We start from the raw sequence: 19,048 nt of genomic DNA on the forward strand, positions 1-19,048 counted from the left end.
AGATAGCTGGGATTTGGACCCATCCTAATTCCGTTGAACCACCTCCAAAGATTGGATTCGACTGCCAAAGAAACAGACCAGTCGAATCAACTTCATCTGAAGCAAATAAATGAAATTAAAAGACAAATCCATTTCTGGATCTGAGTTCAAAATCAGAGCTTTGTTGTGGAAGAAAAGAAAGAATATAAACTATGTAGTGTAGTTGAAATAAAATAAAAAAGATGAAATGGAAGAAAAGAAAGAACTTTTGTAAATAAACTAGGTATTATTAAATTTCATCCAACGGAAAAATATGTTATATCTCATTTTGTTGCTCTCTTTTCGTTACATGTAAGTTTAAAAACAATATAAGGAGAATAAATAGCTTATTTTGTTAGTCATTAGGGTGTAATCTTAGAAATAATTAAACAGTGTAGTGTTGTTGAATGGTATCAATGTCAAGCCCCTTGAGCTTCACTACAGATTCAACATGACCCTTTAGAGTGTGAAGCTCTCTCAGCCTACAAACAAGAAACGATACCTTGTTAGATTGGTTGGTCTGTCCAATTATATTTTGTAAGAAATTTGACAATGATAATTAAGTTTATTACCTAGCAACTTCGGCACGCCTCTTAGCCTGCTCTGCTATTTCAGAGAGCTCGTGGTTGTTGTCATGGAACATTGCTTCAGGGGGTGGTAGGCCATGGAGTGTACGTTGAGCTAGTGCCCATTGAGCCTCCCTCTCTCCTTTTCCATAATCTTTCTTTGTTGTGAAAGCAGTCTGCAAAAGATTAAACAGCTATGACGCTCACAACTAATATTGCATTTAGAGGTAAATTTTCCGAAAAATAATTTGCTCACTTTCTGTTGGATCATGTTATCCCAAGCCTTGCCAGTGAGGGCGTAACGGATGATGAACTTGAGGATGTCAAGAGGAATGTAAGTAATGATACTGTATACCCATATGACTCCAGCCCATCCCCACCCACAACCTATAATTCTTGCAAATCCCCAGTTTGCGTACACAGCGATCAATGTAGCCACCTTGTTTGTTGCATAAAACCGACACATGTCTCAGACGCTAATGATTAAAATGGATAACAATATGGAACCAAGAGAAGCTACTTACCAATTGTGCTATAATAAAGGCTATTATGAGCAAAAACCCAGGTCGCTCAACGAATGACCAACTCCTTGATCTGGTGACAAAGATAAGTGCTTGACTAATAATGCTCACTTGAAGGTATAAAGCTGCCATAAGCTCTTCCTCATTGCCTTGAATGGACCTCACCCCAAATGTTCTCTGAAATTTAATATTGAAAAAACTAAGTCTAATAATACCAAACATAATGTTGTTGATTGTGATATTGTAATACTACTTACGCTGAAGAAGTCAGTATCATGAGCTAGCCAGAAAAAGAGCACAGTGGTAAGAGCCATGTAGGTTCCTAGAACAACGCCAGTGGCAAAAATCTCGTTGAGCTTCCAAGAATCTGGCACCGGGGAAGGTTTAACCCTGTCCTTAGAGATGGTCATGATGGTTCCATCATTTAGGATTGCGATAATCAAGACCATGAAAGGTGCAAAATCAAATCTCCAGATCAAAGCAACAAGCATGAATCCCAAAACAATACGGATAGTGATAGAAACAGCGTAGATTGTGTAGTTCTTCATCCTCTGGAAGATAGCGCGACTTGTCAGTACGGCACTCACTATCACGCTTAGTCCTGGTTCCGTTAGAACAATGTCTGAGGCACTTCTCGCCGCATCAGTAGCATCTGCCACTGCGATTCCGATATCCGCTTTCTTCAAAGCCGGAGCATCGTTTACACCATCTCCAGTCATCCCACAAATGTGCTTCCTCTCTTGTAGCTTCTTTACGATTTCATACTTGTGCTCTGTGTAAACCAAATTAGAACAATGTAACTGAAGAATTATTATTATTATTATTGGTCAACAACTAGTTATAACATTGACTATTTCAATATATTACCTGGGAAAACTCCAGCGAATCCATCAGCTTTCTCAATGAGCTCATCGACAGGGATGCCAACTAATGATTCATCCTTTGAATTGTTAAGGAGTGAAGTGGATGGGTACATGTTGGTTCCCATGCCAAGCCTACGGCCAGTCTCAATACCAATGGCAAGTTGGTCACCAGTAATCATCTTTACATTGACACCAAGCTCAAGGGCTCGTCTAATAGTTTCCGCACTGTCATGTCTTGGCGGGTCAAAGAGTGGCAACAAACCAACGAACTCCCAAGGACTACCATCACTTTCTTTAGTCTTTTCAGGCACAGTCTGCATTTGTATCAAAAAAAAAACAAAAAGAATTTTCGTCAACTCTTTTAGATAGAACCAAAGATATTTCTGTCCATTACGTGATGAGTCTAACTATGATATACCTGTTGAGCAACACCAAGAGAACGAAGCCCACGTTCTGCAAAACCATCTATAACTTCATGTGCTTTTCTTTTAGTCTCTCCTTGGAGATTGCAGAGTTCAATGATCTAGTAATAAATAACGTTACAGAAACAAGCTAATGGTATCAGATAAAAGATATACTTATAAGTTACATTAAAAATAAAAATCAAGCATCATAGTTTCATTACCTGCTCAGGAGCTCCTTTGCTGCTCCGATGCCAGTCTCCGCTTTCATCGATGTATGTGATGGCTGTACGTTTATCTACAGGGTTAAAGGGCAAGAAATGCACCTCTGTGATTCCTGCTCTCGCCTATTTATATCATCAAAAAATAATAATAATGAGGATATATAAAAGAGTAATTAACTTATAAATGAATCCAAATTTCACAAAAAAAAGTATGTACCTCTTTTGGATCACCCAACATTCCGACGATGGAAGCGTCAATGGCATCTTGGTTTTCAATCCTGGAGGCTCTTGCAGCCATCAATACAACTGAATCAGTATCCATGTTCGTTGGGAACACTTCAATCAAGGACTTGTCGACGGAGAGCTTGTTAAGGGTTAGAGTTCCAGTTTTATCACTGCAGAGAACATCCATTCCAGCCATTTCTTCAATTGCAGTCATCCTCTTGGTGATGGCACCTTGTTGAGAGAGTCTATGTGACCCAATAGCCATTGTTACAGACAAAACTGTTGGCATGGCAATCGGGATTCCTCCGATCAAAAGTACCAATAGATTATCAATGCCGTCTCTGTATGTGCGGTGTTGGATAGGGTACATAATCAATATCTCAATCAACATCCCCAATCCAATTGAGCATATACAGAAGTTACCAATTGAAGTCAAAACCTGAACAAAAACCAACTGTAAGAGCCTAGACAGACAGAACAATTGTTACAGTATCCAAAAAAGTTGTTCATTTTTCAAGTACCTGTTGGAAATGGCCAACATTGTTGGTGCTGTCAACAAGATGAGCAGCCTTGCCAAAGAAGGTGTGGACACCTGTAGCAATCACAACAGCCTCAATCTCACCTTGCTTGCAGGTTGATCCTGAGAATACTTCATCTCCAGGGTGTTTGGTGACTGGAAGGGATTCACCGGTAAGAGCCGATTGGTCAATTTTGAGAGGATCTCCCTGGAGAAGACGAGCATCAGCAGGAACAATGTCACCCAATTTGATGCTTATCAGATCACCCGGAACCAAGATTGCAGCTTCTTGCTCCCCCCATTTTCCATCTCTCAACACCTACAATCAAACATCATACACTAGATAACAAAAAAAAAAAGAATGTGCAGTTGTATTGCTAAAAATTTGCCTACCTTAGTCTTAGGGGCAAGATTGGCCATGAGAGCTGCAGCGGCATTGCCAGCATTATTTTCCTCGATGAAACTGATGGTGGAGTTGATGATAAGCAACACCATAATACCAATAAAATCTTGCCAATCCGGTGGCTTTCCTCCTCCGTTTGCTAAAACAATGGCCATGATTGCAGCAGACTCCATAACCCATGAGAGAGGATTCCACATGAACCCCAAGAATTTCAAAAACTTGTTCTCTGATTTCTCTTCAAGCTTGTTTGCCCCAAATATCTCAAGCCTCTTCTTTCCTTCATCGCTTGACAAACCTTCTTTTGAGCATTTTAGTTGCTCAAACACTTCTTCAACAGGGATCCGCTCCTAAAATTGTCACCAAAATAGTTCTAATGTTAGAATTTCCACAAGACCAATTTAGCTGGTTCAAAACTGTGGTTTATACCAAAAAACCACAAATATGTAAAATATATATTCTTACAAGATCCACATTTTCTTTCTTGATTTCGTCCCACGAGATCTCAGATGCCATTTTTCTTCCTTAAAAGAGAGATATGATCGAAGTCGATCTAAAAATAATTAATAAGGATATAAGAAGTTATATATATCCGAAGGAAGAATCGACTTCTTCCTTCTCTCCTTGCTCTTATACCCTCTCCTAACAGGTCATGCAAGACACTTTTAAGAGGAGACCATAAGAGGGAGGGAGAGAGAAGAAGAAGCGTCTTATACAAGATACCTAGTGAAAAGAAAAAAATACAAAACAAGAACACACTCACAATAACCCTTGTTGTGTTACATTTAAAACCCTCACCAGCGATCCATCTTTATTCTCGGAGCCTTTTCTTCTCTTTCAGCAGGTTTAGTGGCTCACCTTATCTTTCGCTTCATTCCTTCTGTCTTTATTCGTACATTTCAGTTAAGCTTTCTAAAAATAGTGCATCTCAAATTTAGGCTTCTATTTTAATGTAAATTGCCCGAATTTACTTTCGAGGAGTCAATATGTCGAAGAAAATAAAATAGTTGAAGTTAATTTAAGTAGTAAACAGCCTATAGATATACTTTGGATTGTGATCTAGTAGTCCTAGATGATCAACATATTCACAACCCAAAATAATATACTTGTCCTCGAAACTGTTTTTAATTGATATTGATTGCTATGCTGAAGCTTTTTCAACAATCATTATATCTTATTTTTACACGAAATCTTATTTACCAAAAGAAATAGAGAAAAGATATAGAAATCCATTAATACATATAATGTAGGTATGATCCATCAATTCAAAGAAGGAGCAAAAAAAGGGGAAGCCAAATGCTTGGTATAATGCAAATTATGCAAGAATGTAAATATGTGCCTGTACTTTGTAATATATACACCTATGTAGGAATAGGAATGTGATAATGAGCAAAGAAGAAGACTCACAAGCCTCAATGAGTTTCAAACCATCCGGATAGTGATAATGAGCAAAGCATGACAGTCTCTGCAGAAAAGAGGTGGCAGGTATAGCTAGTAATTCCAGAAAATCTGATCTCTCCGCAACTTTTTCTTGAGATAAACTCCAATGAGCATTCTATACGTCCAGTTTTCCCGTGGACTGAACTCCAAAACAGCTTCTGAGCTAAGATGGAAATCCCCTTTTCCGAGTACTTGAAATACAAGGGGATCAGTTAAGACAGCAGGAGAATCGTCCAAGTTCATTCGGTTGTATACAAACTCCAAATTTCTTGCTAGTCGCCTATCCATGTATGCATCAACCACACATCCGAAAGTCACAAGATCTGGAACAATGTTCAAACGTCTCATATGTTCAAGAATGAGATGTAGATCCCAGAAGAGAGCCATTCTAGAAAACGCAAGGGCGCGAATGTTAAAGGTTGTAAGGTCAGGAGTGAAACCAGCATCAAGCATTCCAATAAACTCTCTCTACAAGCTTTTCATCTTAAAGTCAGCTGCATATGAAAGTAATACAGAATTCCGTAACAGATTCCCCAAGTCTCTTCTACAGAGACCAACATCTGACAAAAACTCACGGAGCCGATAAAACTTCCTTTGTTTTAAGTATGCTAGCAACACAGCTCTCATCTCTTCTTCCTCCATCACAATCCCAAACTTCCTAAGCCGGCCATAAGCCTGCTCCATCTTATCTAAAGCACCGAAATAACTGGCATAGTATCTGACAACCGCACTAGCAGTGGCAGAATCTAACGGCATTCCCTTTGCATCTAATTCCTCTATAATCCTTTCCATCAATTGAAACTGGCCATTCTCTCCGAAACAGGATATAGCAAGTGAATACACAACCGGAAGCAGCTTAGGGTACCTTGCATCTACATCCTTGGTGATTTTGGCAACTTCATCAAAACAACCAACCTTCACATAAGCAGAGATAAGCTTTGAGATGAGAAATAGATCAGGCTCGAAAGAGCTATTTAACATCTCATCCAAATCTTACTTGCTCCAAGAACAAACCCATTCTCGGCAAAACAAAGCATTAGAGCACAAAGGGTTCTGTAATTTGGCAACAAGTTATCTGATTTCGTCTGGATAAAGATCTCATGAGCTACTTCAGGCAATCTTCTCTGTCTTAAGGTTTGAACTAATGAAGCATAGTCTACGATTTGTATCTTTCGACTAAAAACTCTTGATAACTTCGATTCCTTAATCAACTGTAGACACCAATAAAAAAAAAAAAAAATCACGATATGTATAGAGTGAAGCAATGCAAATTTAGATTAACAAATTGGAGCAAGTACCTTACGAGCGGTTGAGTGAGGAGACGAATCAGTATAAAGAGATAAGGGCTTGAGATTTTGGGTTTTGAAAGAGAGAGGATAAGGTAGAGCTAGAGTGATCCCCGTCGCAAGCATTGCCGGTGCGGAGGAGGAGGGATCGAGTCGATGATCTCTGACGAGGAAATATATAATTGGGCTTGAGAATCTAGTTAGGCCTATGGATGAAGAGTATCTGCAGGCCTAGAGAAAATTCCTTTGTTTGTTTGGAGGTTTTTATTGGGCTTTTGAGACTATCTGTTCCGGTTTACAAGTATTTACAATTTTTTTTTTTTTTTTCGCTACGAATGTAAATATTCATTTGGGAAGTATTTGTAATACAGACTAATGACTTTAAAAGTTAGGTAAAATATGTTGTTATTCAATCAAGACTTTTAAAAACTCTTTAAAAATTTGGTGTTATTGGTTGTGGATTTGTAAAAAGTTATCTAAAATCTTGATAAATTTAGTGTTATTGGATTAAGAGTTTTATAAAGTCATTAAAAGTTTTATATTATTCAAGTAAAACAAAAGAATCTTGGATTGTTAATAAATTCAAATTTTATGTTATTGGTTTAGGATTTTATATAATTTCCTTCATAACAAAAGTCATGAAAACTCTTTCATCAAATAGAAAGATTTTACAAGATTAGAAAAAAACAAATCATCAAGATTTTAAAAAACTTCATAAACAATCTCTTAGAATCCTTCATTTTTAACTTTCAATTTTCTATGATTCTAACAATCAGCAACAACATAAAGTCATTAAAATTCTTTCTAAATCCTAAACCAATACCTCCCCCTAATGGTTCCTACTGACAATTTGTCTCAGGTGCGATTATTATTGAAAGTGTTTGTGTGAATTTAGACTCTGAAAATTGTTTGTTGATTAAAAGTGTTTGTGTGAATTTGTATGCATGGTAAAGTAGGTTGCTAGTAATATGATATATGTGAATCACATTAGTAATACGATTTGATGTTATGATTTAGTGTATATTCTATATTACAAAAATTGTTATGAACACAGAATGAAGAAAGGAAAGCATACTTGTAGATGTTGGACTGTAATGTACAAGAAGAATCGAGCTATGGGTCATGGTCTTCCAGGAATGGGGTTTGTGAGCCAGAAAAAGTGATAATGGCCAAGCATATAAGGTAAGGAAAACTTCTTAATTAATGTAAAAAACAAAAATGTTTAAATGTGGTAGTTGCCACAAAAGTGCATAAAATAAGATGAAACTTATTGAGGAGAAATAAGATGTTTGCTTGTTAGTTTGATTGATAGACATTTTGATGCTAAGTAATGGTTGTTGATTGTATTTGGAACGTGATTACTATATGTGTAGTGGGCAGAGTTTGATTTTCTCACTCGGTAAACTTATTTACTCACCTCCTTCTATTCTCTTTTCCCCAAATTACTAAATTTTAAGAGTTGTAGTTTAAACTTTGTTCGTTGATAAATTTTTTTAAAAATACATTTTTAACCAAACTAAATGTATTACATGTTGTCTCGTCTTTTGTGATAGTACGGATGTTACAGAAGTATTAAAAAGTCTAGTTTTCTCTTATGTTCGGATGTTCTCTAAAAATATATTGCAGTATTTTACTACTCTACTGTTCAAGTTTTATAAATGAAAAAAAAATACGGACACCGAAATCCAAATACGTGAAAAAACTTTTGGCGGCTATTTTCGCAGTAAGAAGAGATTGCTTAATCCGAGCGACTCAACTTTACGTCTAGGGATTGGAGTTTTGTAATTTTAACTATTCTACATTTAGTAGTATTCTTCGAGTCTGTTGACTAGAGAAAAAGTATGTACTAGTCAAATTAGTATTATTATTCTCATTAAGTCATGTTAAGGAGCATGTGAGAGTTACCCAAAAATTACGTTGTTCCAAGCATGGACATTGTGGCATTGATGATATATATATTTGTTGATAAAGTTAACAAATCGTAGAGTCCAAACTAGCAGAAACAAAAAAAAAAAAAGGGGGTAGCAAAATCATAGTTAACTATACGTTTTTTTGGGGGTATGATTTTAACATAAAATTTGGTATTATATAGAAAATGTGTCGGTGGATATAAAATCAAATAATTTTTTTCTTAAAAACACAATATAATCTAATTTCACTATACATGTGTAATATGATTGACTAACATAATATAAGTGTGTTTTAAAGAAAACATGTTTCATATTATTAAACTAACATAATTATGATTTTTTTGGATTTGGTTAAATTACTGGAGAAAACACCCAAACACCAACTAAAATCAGATGCAAAGGACAAACTGATCCCGGAAGAGTTAACTTCTTTCTTTGAATTCTAAAAAAAGCTGGACTGCTTATATAAAGGGAAAAGAATTTGTCTATTCTACTAATTTTAACCGTACAGTTACATTTTTTTTTTGGTATGTAATAAATTGTGTGTTTGCGTATTGAAAGTTGAGATAAGTTGTGAATTATGATATTTTTTTTTTTGTCACGAAATGAATTATGATATCAATTAGTTGATATTTATATAGATTCTGAAAGGTCTTGGTAATAAGGCCACATTGGTCATTCTGAAATAAAAAATCTGGGTGTTGTGTTTTCCAGAAATCTCTCAGATGACGAATGGTGGCCTTATTACAGAATATTTGGTGTCGAAGGAGCGTATGACGTCGACTAAGATGGCTTCTTAGTTCTTACGCCGCTTAATTGGTTAGGTGCATGTCATAGTAATGTTATTTTAAAACTCGCCAAGTCAAACATGAGTTGCTTGAAGTAGCATATAAAAGGTTCAAGAAGCCAAATGAAAATAGACAACGATCCAGAGAAGCCTTTTACCATATATAAGGAAAAAAATATGTCAAAAAGTTATCCCAAGAGATTTTGCTTGTTAGGGTTTACATTGGTGCTTCTTCTAATTCTTATCTTCCTAGTCTTTTGTTTTTCCTCTAGTAATGAATCTTCTCATCGTACACAGTTCTTCTCTTCACTTACTCTATCTTCTCTTCTTGATCACACTAATGCATTACAATCCTCACCTTCTTCTTCAATACACTCTCCTCCGATTTCCATAAAGGTAAGTATCTCTAGCATGATCATGCATATGTATTATGGTTTGCTCTTTGATTACTATTAATGTTTTCAAATCTACGTAGGTAGAAAGCTATATGGTGAAAATCATATGAAAGATTGAATAATGAATAATTTTTCTCAAACCTATACACGAATTTCGACAATCTGCTAACATATCACCATGATCTATGCATGTGTTATATTATTCGCATGCATGGTACATATACTATATTAGTACTCGATGTATATGTATATAGTAATGATTCTTACAACTTTTGAAACGTTCACAATCTTTTCTTTTGGTCAACTTGACATGTACATGCATATTCTTTGCATAGAAAACCGGTCGTATATCTTTTAATTTTAGTAGTAAAAATGAAGTAAGAGTTACGATTATATAGTTATATAACATAATAACAAAATTAAATGAAATGTCGGCAGAGAAGGAGCAATCTTGAGAGAAGAGAAGAAGAGTTGAGGAAAGCAAGGGCAGCAATTAGAAGAGCCGTTGCTTCTAAGAATTACACATCCAACGAAGAAGTTACTTATATCCCCACAGGCCAGATCTACAGAAACTCCTTTGCCTTTCATCAGTTGAGTTTACTTTGCCTCCCTATTTGATTTGTTCTTATAATTATTTCTATTTTCTAATTCTAAGTTTGATTTTATATACCGATTTCAGAAATTGAAAAAAAAAGAGTATCTAAACTGCCATCAACGGAACATAAACTGATGAAAGATCATATAATTTGGCAAATAACTACAGAGAAAATTAAATATATCATATAAACTGATGAATCGATATATTCGAGAATGTATTTTTGTTCATGGAACCAAAATATTAAACAAGTTGTAATATGTTACAACTTTTTTTGTTTTTGTCTCCTTTGAAATTGTATTGAACGATCAAACCGATGAGTTTACAAAAACAAAATTAATGCTTGTTAAATCTTGAAAACTATATTTATTTTTATTTGTTTTGATTATTATTTTTTTTGTAATTTGAAACTACAATAGAACTATAGAGTAATTAAATATTACGTTAAAAAAAGGTTTATTCAATGTATCGTATCCAGTGCTTAAAATACAGTTAAAAAACTTAGTGAGCAACAATTTGATCATTTTATGATCTCAAAGACTATATCTCATATGTAAAAGAAGACCATTTTTATGTTTATTTTCCAAAGTTTTCATCAAATTTCTAAAATTTTAATAATACCACAATTTTAAGGTTTTTGATGTCATAAAATCGTTGAAAGGGATCTCAAAAATGACTTTTAAATTTAACTGAAATATTAAAAAATTAAGTCGCTTTCATCCACTCATAAAACGAAAAAAAGTTCCGCCATCTATGTTCAAGTAGTATTGGCCACGGAGATTTGAAATTTAACATAATTTCTCCGGATCCCAGGAAAGTTATCCAAAAAAAAAAAAAAAAACCTTCCCAACCTATTTGTTGGTGTTATGTTAACTTTTTTTTTTTTTCAAAATAGTATTTAGTGATTTTACATTGAAAAATGAGTATTTTTGAAAATCTCCCAGTATGTTTTGTCAATCTATTTACTTTTATCATAACATTATCTATGCATGAACCAAAATTAAAAGTCAACCCTATCGTAATAGATTGCCTAACTTGAGGGCATAGTTTGACCAAACTCTCCACTGATTTTTAGAAACTGAGTGCATGTCAGTCTCACGTGATGTTGTGGAATTCTCACGGACTAAGTTACTGCCAATATGCCAAACTTAATTAGACTTTCAACTCTTTTCCAAAAAGATTATTTTAAAGAAGTTAATTTGAAGTGACTTTTAGTAAAGTGTGAGAGACTAAATTACTGCACTAACGTGTGACCTTAGTGGAGTGGTCAAAAGTAAGTCTTTAATGTACAAGACAATTTTATACCAGGGATCGAGTTTCCTCTCTCTACGAATATAGGAATTAGGCTAATGAACCAGCATGTTATGACCTAATGGTTGATAAACAAAAAAAAGTCAATTTGCTTAATTACATATCTAAATATTATCTTCACAAAAAAAAAATCTAAATATCATCTTTAGTTTAATTCCTTGTTTATTTACAGCCAACTGATTAAAAAAATTGACATTTTGATTGACATAATAACCGGCTATACTTTACTTTGGGGTAATTAAATCTCAAACTTATTATTAAAATTTCTAAAATGCTTCGAAGAGGTACCAGCTCATACTATTTGATTAATTAAATATGCATATAGATAACTTAAGACATCTTCCTCGAAAAACTTTTTTGATAGAATTACTATGTACTTGTTTTTGGTTGATTGTTTAAATATTGATACTAGCTAGGTTACTAACTATAGAAAGATAATGTTGAACAAAAAAAAAAATCAGGAGTCACATAGAAATGATGAAAAGATTTAAGGTGTGGTCGTACAAAGAAGGAGAGCAGCCACTGGTTCACGATGGACCAGTAAACGATATCTACGGAATTGAGGGACAGTTCATCGACGAGTTGGGAAACATAATGGGAGGACCAAGCGGTCGGTTTAGGGCTGCCCGGCCAGAGGAAGCTCATGCCTTCTTCTTGCCTTTCTCCGTTGCCAACATCGTCCAGTACGTCTACAAGCCTATTGCCTCGCCTTCCGATTTCAACCGAGCCCGCCTCTACCGGATCTTTAACGACTATGTAGATGTCGTGGCTCGCAAGCACCCTTTTTGGAACCAAAGCAATGGCGCTGACCATTTCATGGTCTCTTGCCACGATTGGGTAATTCACACGCAATTTATATAGTTCATTTGCTGATATCATCTGGTGTTAGGTATGGATTTATATCATTCTGTTAGGTTTGATATGGTTTTTAGTTATGTAGAAAATATTTGAAGGATTAGGTTACAAGTCGGGTTTTTTTTTGTTTGGGTTTGGATTGGTTAGACCGAACAGCGGACTAATTATTTTCTACATAACGTGACTAATTAGGCTCCCGATGTGTCGAATAGTAAGCCAGAGTTTTTCAAGGACTTCATCAGAGGACTATGCAACGCCAACACAACGGAAGGTTTCAGACCAAGCATTGATTTCTCTATACCGGAGATTAACATTCCTAAAGGGAAGCTAAAGCCACCGTACATGGGCCAAAACCCTGAGAACAGGACGATCTTAGCTTTCTTCGCAGGACGAGCTCACGGATACATTAGGGAAGTATTGTTCACTCACTGGAAAGGAAAGGATAAAGACGCTCAAGTGTATGACGGCCTCACAAAAGGACAAAACTATCATGATTTGATTGGTCATAGCAAGTTTTGTCTTTGTCCTAGTGGCTACGAGGTTGCTAGCCCTAGAGAGGTCGAGGCCATTTATTCAGGGTGCGTCCCAGTCGTTATATCTGACAACTACTCGCTTCCCTTCAGTGACGTGCTTGATTGGAGCAAGTTCTCGGTAGATATTCCGGTCAATAAAATCCCTGACATTAAGAAGATTTTGCAAAAGATTCCACATGATAAGTATATAAGGATGTATCAAAATGTTATGAAAGTTAGGAGGCATTTTGTGGTGAATCGCCCGGCTCAACCGTTTGATGTGATCCACATGATACTTCACTCCGTTTGGTTAAGGAGGCTTAACATTAAATTGTCTTCTTGATACTACATTTAATGCTTTTAGCTACAAGAAAAAATAGTCTTCACATTACCTTTTGTTCTTAGGTTTCTTTTACGAGTTGTTTTAAAAAATTTCTCCTTGTACCAAAACGGTTGTCTGGAGTTCAATTACTCGTATACGTTGTAAAAATTGTTAGAAAGAAAGGTTTTAGTTTTGGAATTAAGAGATAGGTTTCATCGAGGCAATTAGATCAGTTGATGATCCCTACGTAGACTTCATCTAGGAAAGAACATATCAGACAAAATGTGCAGTAGATATTTAAAGAGGCAAATTCCTAATTGCAAATCACACAGTGGGTTTAAGACTAAACACAAAAGACAACATATAAACTTCTAGAAAACAACAACATTTAGAGATAATGAAGCAAAAGTCTCACACCTATGCTTCAGTTTTGATGTTAGCACTTGACATTTGTGCCGCTGCGGAAGAAGCATCATTCTCAAGAAGCCATTCCCTTGCACAAATCAGGGCCTCCACTGTCTCAGGCCTCAGTGACGTCTTGTACTCATCCATCTCCCTTGGTTCCATGTCAAATACATAGTCAAAGGCTGCAGCCGAAACAGGGATCGAGAGGATGTCTCGAGCCATCTTCGACAATGTTGGGTACTTGAGCTTGTTCTGTTTCCACCAGTCAAGTACATCAAACTCCTGAACACGGGGAAGCAGTGTTTCATCAAGGTACTGGTCCAGCTCTGATTTAAGATTCTGCCCTGTCGTCTCCATTATGTACGTGTCGAAATCCGACAGTCCATCCACTTTCCCACCTTCAGATGTTGGTTTTAGCGGTGCAGGGAGCGCCATGTATTCGCTGAAGAGCTCATGGATCCCATCATCCACGGTCTTGATGTTTTTCCCAGCGTCTTCTCCGAATATCTTGGAGAAACTGAACTCAACAAGCTTCATCTTGAACCGAGGATCCATCACTACCGCCATAGCCAAAACCAAGCTACAGTCTCTCCAGTACTTGTCAACCTTCTCTTTCATGGTTTTAGCAATAGTTGCGACAAAAGGATCTTCTCCAGCTATCGCCCGAGACAGATCTGACTGTGTCTTCCAAACTTCATGGAAAAAGGTAACAGCAGATGGGTTTTCACTAGATCGAAGAGTGGAGGCTGCTTCAAAAAGAGGCTTCAGGAATGTGCAAAGTGCCTCAACATGCCTCCAATCCTCTGCTGAAGGAGGTTGCTTGTAGTCAGGATCAGCAGTGTCTAAGCACGAGAAGACTTCCTTTAATTCTAAAGCAGCAACGAGCATCTTATAGGTTGTGTTCCATTGCGTCTGATCATCAAGAGAGAGTAGCTTCTCGCTTGGAACTTGAAGCTGTTCCTTGAGCTCAACAAACCTCTCCTCATGGGACTCTGAGGTTTTCACGTGCTTCACACTGTCCCGGATGTTCTTGATCACATCTTTTCCTTTCTCCAGCACATCTTTAGCAAGGCTACTAAATGTCCGGGCAACACAATTCCCTATTACTAGCTGACCATCCAGAATCCCAGGGTTCTTGATGCAGAGTAGAGGTCTGATATTTTCAACCGCGGGGTTACTTGCCGGATGGTTGAAGGTGACGGAAAACAACTTTCCTTCCAGACCCCATTCAGAAACACAATTGGCAACGGCAAGACTCAATGCTTCGTCAGCTTCTGGATACGATTCCATCAAAACATTGAGAAGCTTCTTTTGTATCTTCCAATCACTGTCAATGAAGTGAGCAGTTATAAAGACATACCCAAGAGTAAGCTTAGACTTCCAGAAGTCCAACGTCAGACAGAAGCGTCCGGGAATCCATTCTAGAGACTTCATGACATTCTGCTTTTCTGCAAGGTAAGTCGCCACACAGTCTCCTTGAACGTTGTTGAAGCTCACAGCATCAAAGTGGGGCTGAATACTATGCACGAACGAGATGAACCCTGGATGCTCAACCATGTGAAGAGGGTAGTCATGCATAATGATCATCTTAGCTATCTCCTGACGACACTTGTCCTGATTGAACGCAACATAGGAACTACCGTTCTGGGTTCGGTAACGTCTTCTCGGGGTGTCACTCTTGGGGGTGTAAGGAGTACCCATCAGTTGGTTGTTGTCATTGTCTTGTGTATGGATAAGCGCAGGACAAGTCCCTTTGGCAATGTGGCGCTTAAGATGGCTAGTACCAGCAACTTTGTTACCGTTGCTGTAAGCAAAGCTCTGCTTACATCCTTTGCAGAAAGCCCTTCTGCAATTTGGTTCTACACACTCGATTGTGAAATGTTCCCACACCATTGACTTCTTCTTGCGACGCTTGATGGGTTGGGTTTCTGGTGATTTCATCTCAGTGTCATCATTGTACACCTCCAAAGCTGTTTCCATCTTCTTGCTACATTACAAAAACCAAACAAATATAAATTATTACAAAGCCCACACATCACAGAATTGTAATTAAGTTATAACGATTATCCGAAATTGATGGGAGTCTAAAACGACTAAACTATTTAAATATTTATTTAATCATTGGGCCTATTCCACAAGGCCATGACCCACGGTAAATAATCTAGGGGCAAAACAGGTATTTCAAGCTATCGCGTAGATCCAACCACTTAACAAAAAAAAAAAAAAAAAAAAAAACACAGATCTGGAATTTTTAAAGGTCCTGAGAGTCGATCAAACATGGGCTGCAAAACAAAAACTAGAGCCCAGATTACAAAAGTTGAACACAACGAAGGTGATTCAAACAAAGGAACTAAAACCAGACCAGAGCACATAAGATCGGGCTTTTTCTTTTAAATCACACACACAAACAACAATTCAAGTTATTCAAACTACCTTTGCCTCCATGAGAAATTTTTTAAAACTTTGGCTCCTTAAACGACCTAAAACTTTTTCTACCCAGTAAAATTGGCGTAATGTTGAATTATTTCAGAAATTAGCAGATCCAAGCTGAGAATTTTCACAGAGTAGATCTAAGATAACAATTTCAAAAAGCAGGAACCAAACACTCGAGATACGAACGAGCCACAATTTGTTAAAAAAAATCCCGAAAACAGATCCAAGAAAATAAGGCGATATTAAATCGAGAGATAGGGTTTCGAGAACCAGTACCTGCGGCGAGGGGAAAATTGAAACTCTATGTCGAGGAGGAGAAGGGAAAATCCCCGGTATCGTACGGTGGTGACGGAGGTATGAGCCGATCTCCGGCGAAGAGAGAGAGAGAGCTCTGAAAAGAGAGATTTGGGCTTGAGAGGCTAATTGGACCTTTGGATGAAAAAAAAAAAAAGAGAAGACGAAAGAGATAAGTTTGTTATTATCTTTATCGAATGCGTCTAAATAAGGGTTTAGGTTGATATCACTCTGAGAATATTTGGGCCTCTTATTGGGCTTTTAAATATATAATATCAACCTTTTGGTCAAATCATGTGTAAATTATCTAAGTTTATGTAATTGATTACCTGTTTTATTATTGATTATTTGCAGGGTTTCGAATTCTTCTTCTAATGAAAAGAAGAAAAAGAGAAGAAGAGAGAAGAAAAATCGATTTGGGAATTTTTGTTTTTCAAGTTTTTTTGATTTAGTTTTGTAATTGGATTAAATTTTGGTCAAATCCGGTTAAATGAGTTCATTAGTTGGTTAATTAAATAGTAAACCAATAGCAAATCGTATAAACCAAGATTCATGGAGCAATAGGTGATATATGATATTTCGAAGGGGAAATAGTAATAGAAGTATGGCTTCGGGTAGAAATAGATGGAATACTTAAGTTCGTAGGAGATATAGATCGAGGTCAAAGATTGAGGTGAATCTGGTACGATATGATAGTTCGGAGGGGGAAATAGGACGTCGTCCCTGTTCAGTCAGTATGTATCTAAGCAAAATTCTTTCGCTCGCACGGACACACGCATCATCTTCACACGGACCCTTTTTTATTTCACATGTCCTGTTTAGGGTGGGCAAAAAAACCGAACCGAACCGAAATAATTTGTTAAGTTTAAAATTCATTTGGTTTTTTATTTTAATTAAGTTTTCGGTTAAATTTGGTCTGATTAAAAAACGCCAAACCGAATAATTTTTTTGATTGCTTACAAATATTTAGGATTTTTCTCCAGTTTTATTATTGAAGAACTCCTCAAAATACCACATTTTAATTTTTTTTTTCTAAAAAGACCATATTTTAAATTTTCTTTCCCAAAATACCACAAAATATTTTTTTTCCAAATACCCATAACACAAAAGATTGATTTTAAGGATGTATAATTTATTTTTGTAGGTTTGAATTTAAAATTTTAGATTTTGGTATAGTTTTTAGGGGTAGATTTTACTATTTAGGATTTAGAGTAAATAATGTTGACTCTATCTGGAGGCTATGGACAAAAATGTGATGAACAAAAAATATTGGTGACAGGTAGGAAATGGGAAAGTGGGAATTTTGAATGTTTTCAAAACAAAAAAATTTATGATGTGTGTTCAGTGATGACTTGAAATAAAATACATTATTAGGTCGTAGAAACTATTTCTGTAACAAAAATTACAACATACATAAGTTGTCCACAAATATTAAAATTATGTCTAGTACCAATAAATAACAGTTATTATTTACAAGATGTCATGAAGAATAAATATAAATTTATATTATTTTTAGTTGCCTAAAAAATACATGATAGATAAATATTATTTTGGTGGACAAAATGTATACTTATCCAGTTATCCTAGAAAAAGTCTAGATTTGGTTCTCATCTTCGTAATTTTTTAATACTAGAAAATGGCAATACACTGAAATTTATTTTTAGTTTAAAAAATAATAATAAAAGTTTAGAAATAGAGAAATAGCCCCAAGAAATATTGTTTGGTTCATATGTTCCGATGTCCCTAACTAATTGAATTAACCAAGGGCTTCCACATTGTTCTAATGCAAATGACCATAGGGAAAAAAAGGACGACATGGTCCAGAGTAATAAGAACAACCTTAGTATCGATTTTCAATTCTCTTGCCGATAATTGTCTTAAACATTAGAAGTGTTTATAAATAGATGAAACTTGTAGTCACGCTCTTGAGCCTTCTCTCTAGAGATTCATCTGAACAACCTTGAAAAAGCTTCAACATAATTCAATCTCTAAAGCTAAAGTTCCGCCTTAGATCTAAGTAGAAGGTCTTCTTCAAGCCTAATCGACAATAACGACATAAAAATTACTTTGTTATTGAGAGGGAGAAAGCTAGAGATAAACCCAATCACAAAAATACAGAATTTGAAATTAAATTCATGTAGAAGAAAAAAGAAACAAAAGAAAACTGAAATTCTAATAGTCGAAAACATAAGTAAACGGGAAAAAAAACCCGACTAATAGGAAGTAAAAATCTAACTAAATCAAAAATATCTACAAAACAATTAATCTAGTTACCTTTGGAATAAATTTTGGTTAAATAGAAATCTCCACTCTCTCTCCCTCTCTCAAAGATACAATAATTTATGAAGAATTTTGATGACTTCAATAAAATCATAGAAAGTGGATAAATGAAAGAGTTGTTAAAATTTTAAATAATTTTTTACAAATCACAAAAATAATAGTACTAAATTTCAACAAGATTGAATAACAATAAATTTTAGATAACACTAAACTTTTTATTAAATCATATACCAGTAACACTCCCTAGCTTTAACTTTGATAAAAGGGAGAATCTCTGTACTTTGTTTTTTTTATTATGTATATGGAAAAATTCCTAAATCTCAAAATTAATTCTATTTGAACGTTGACTATCTAACAGTTTTTGATTGAAATAAAAATACCTGATATATTAAATTGGTGTCAAATAAAATCTTTAAATAGTTGGTAGATTTCAATCTGAAACTTAACAGCGTTTTAGTGGCCGTAATGGAACTATTAAACGGCGTTAA

General features: G+C 35.7%; 3 protein-coding genes and 1 pseudogene across 5 annotated transcripts; 1 reads left to right on the top strand and 3 right to left on the bottom strand.

The window, feature by feature from the left end:
• LOC104790616 (ATPase 8, plasma membrane-type) lies at window positions 274–4,492 on the bottom strand. Its single transcript, XM_019246690.1, has 12 exons — window positions 4,201–4,492; window positions 3,729–4,085; window positions 3,340–3,654; window positions 2,811–3,257; window positions 2,594–2,716; window positions 2,387–2,491; window positions 1,973–2,282; window positions 1,363–1,877; window positions 1,109–1,282; window positions 841–1,023; window positions 591–760; window positions 274–500 (listed from the first exon to the last, which is right to left on the bottom strand). The coding sequence occupies exons 1-12, from the start codon at window positions 4,249–4,251 to the stop codon at window positions 404–406; spliced, it is 2,847 nt and encodes a 948-aa protein (XP_019102235.1). The 5' UTR covers window positions 4,252–4,492; the 3' UTR covers window positions 274–403.
• LOC104790615 lies at window positions 4,956–6,611 on the bottom strand (annotated as a pseudogene).
• Window positions 9,308–13,174, top strand: LOC104790617 (probable glycosyltransferase At3g42180). Of its 3 annotated transcripts, none has more exons than XM_010516399.1 (4): window positions 9,308–9,554; window positions 9,992–10,143; window positions 11,921–12,296; window positions 12,507–13,174. In XM_010516399.1, exons 1-4 carry the CDS (start codon window positions 9,336–9,338, stop codon window positions 13,167–13,169), a joined length of 1,410 nt encoding a protein of 469 aa, XP_010514701.1. In that variant the 5' UTR covers window positions 9,308–9,335; the 3' UTR covers window positions 13,170–13,174. The 3 variants fall into 3 exon arrangements, with proteins under 3 accessions (XP_010514701.1, XP_019102236.1, XP_019102237.1); XM_019246691.1 differs by having other exon boundaries at window positions 11,921–12,348; window positions 12,507–12,597; XM_019246692.1 differs by lacking the exons at window positions 11,921–12,296; window positions 12,507–13,174 and adding an exon at window positions 10,233–10,499.
• Window positions 13,420–16,469, bottom strand: LOC104790618 (zinc finger BED domain-containing protein DAYSLEEPER-like). The gene is made up of 2 exons (XM_010516400.1): window positions 16,263–16,469; window positions 13,420–15,540 (listed from the first exon to the last, which is right to left on the bottom strand). The coding sequence occupies exon 2, from the start codon at window positions 15,531–15,533 to the stop codon at window positions 13,566–13,568; it is 1,968 nt and encodes a 655-aa protein (XP_010514702.1). The 5' UTR covers window positions 15,534–15,540; window positions 16,263–16,469; the 3' UTR covers window positions 13,420–13,565.

The sequence above is a fragment of the Camelina sativa genome, chromosome 6, assembly GCF_000633955.1.
Source record: "Camelina sativa cultivar DH55 chromosome 6, Cs, whole genome shotgun sequence".
NCBI classification, from domain to species: Eukaryota; Viridiplantae; Streptophyta; class Magnoliopsida; order Brassicales; family Brassicaceae; genus Camelina; species Camelina sativa.

Excerpts from the sequence above, each read along its gene's own strand:
- LOC104790617 (XM_010516399.1), top strand. The coding sequence starts at position 9,336 with ATGTCAAAAAGTTATCCCAAGAGATTTTGCTTGTTAGGGTTTACATTG. Across the intron at positions 9,555-9,991 it reads CTCCTCCGATTTCCATAAAG|AGAAGGAGCAATCTTGAGAG; the intron begins GTAAGTATCTCT and ends AAATGTCGGCAG. Across the intron at positions 10,144-11,920 it reads AACTCCTTTGCCTTTCATCA|GAGTCACATAGAAATGATGA; the intron begins GTTGAGTTTACT and ends AAAAAAAATCAG.
- LOC104790618 (XM_010516400.1), bottom strand. The coding sequence starts at position 15,533 with ATGGAAACAGCTTTGGAGGTGTACAATGATGACACTGAGATGAAATCA.
- LOC104790616 (XM_019246690.1), bottom strand. The coding sequence starts at position 4,251 with ATGGCATCTGAGATCTCGTGGGACGAAATCAAGAAAGAAAATGTGGAT. Across the intron at positions 3,655-3,728 it reads ATCTTGCCCCTAAGACTAAG|GTGTTGAGAGATGGAAAATG; the intron begins GTAGGCAAATTT and ends GTTTGATTGTAG. Across the intron at positions 2,283-2,386 it reads CTCTTGGTGTTGCTCAACAG|ACTGTGCCTGAAAAGACTAA; the intron begins GTATATCATAGT and ends ATACAAATGCAG.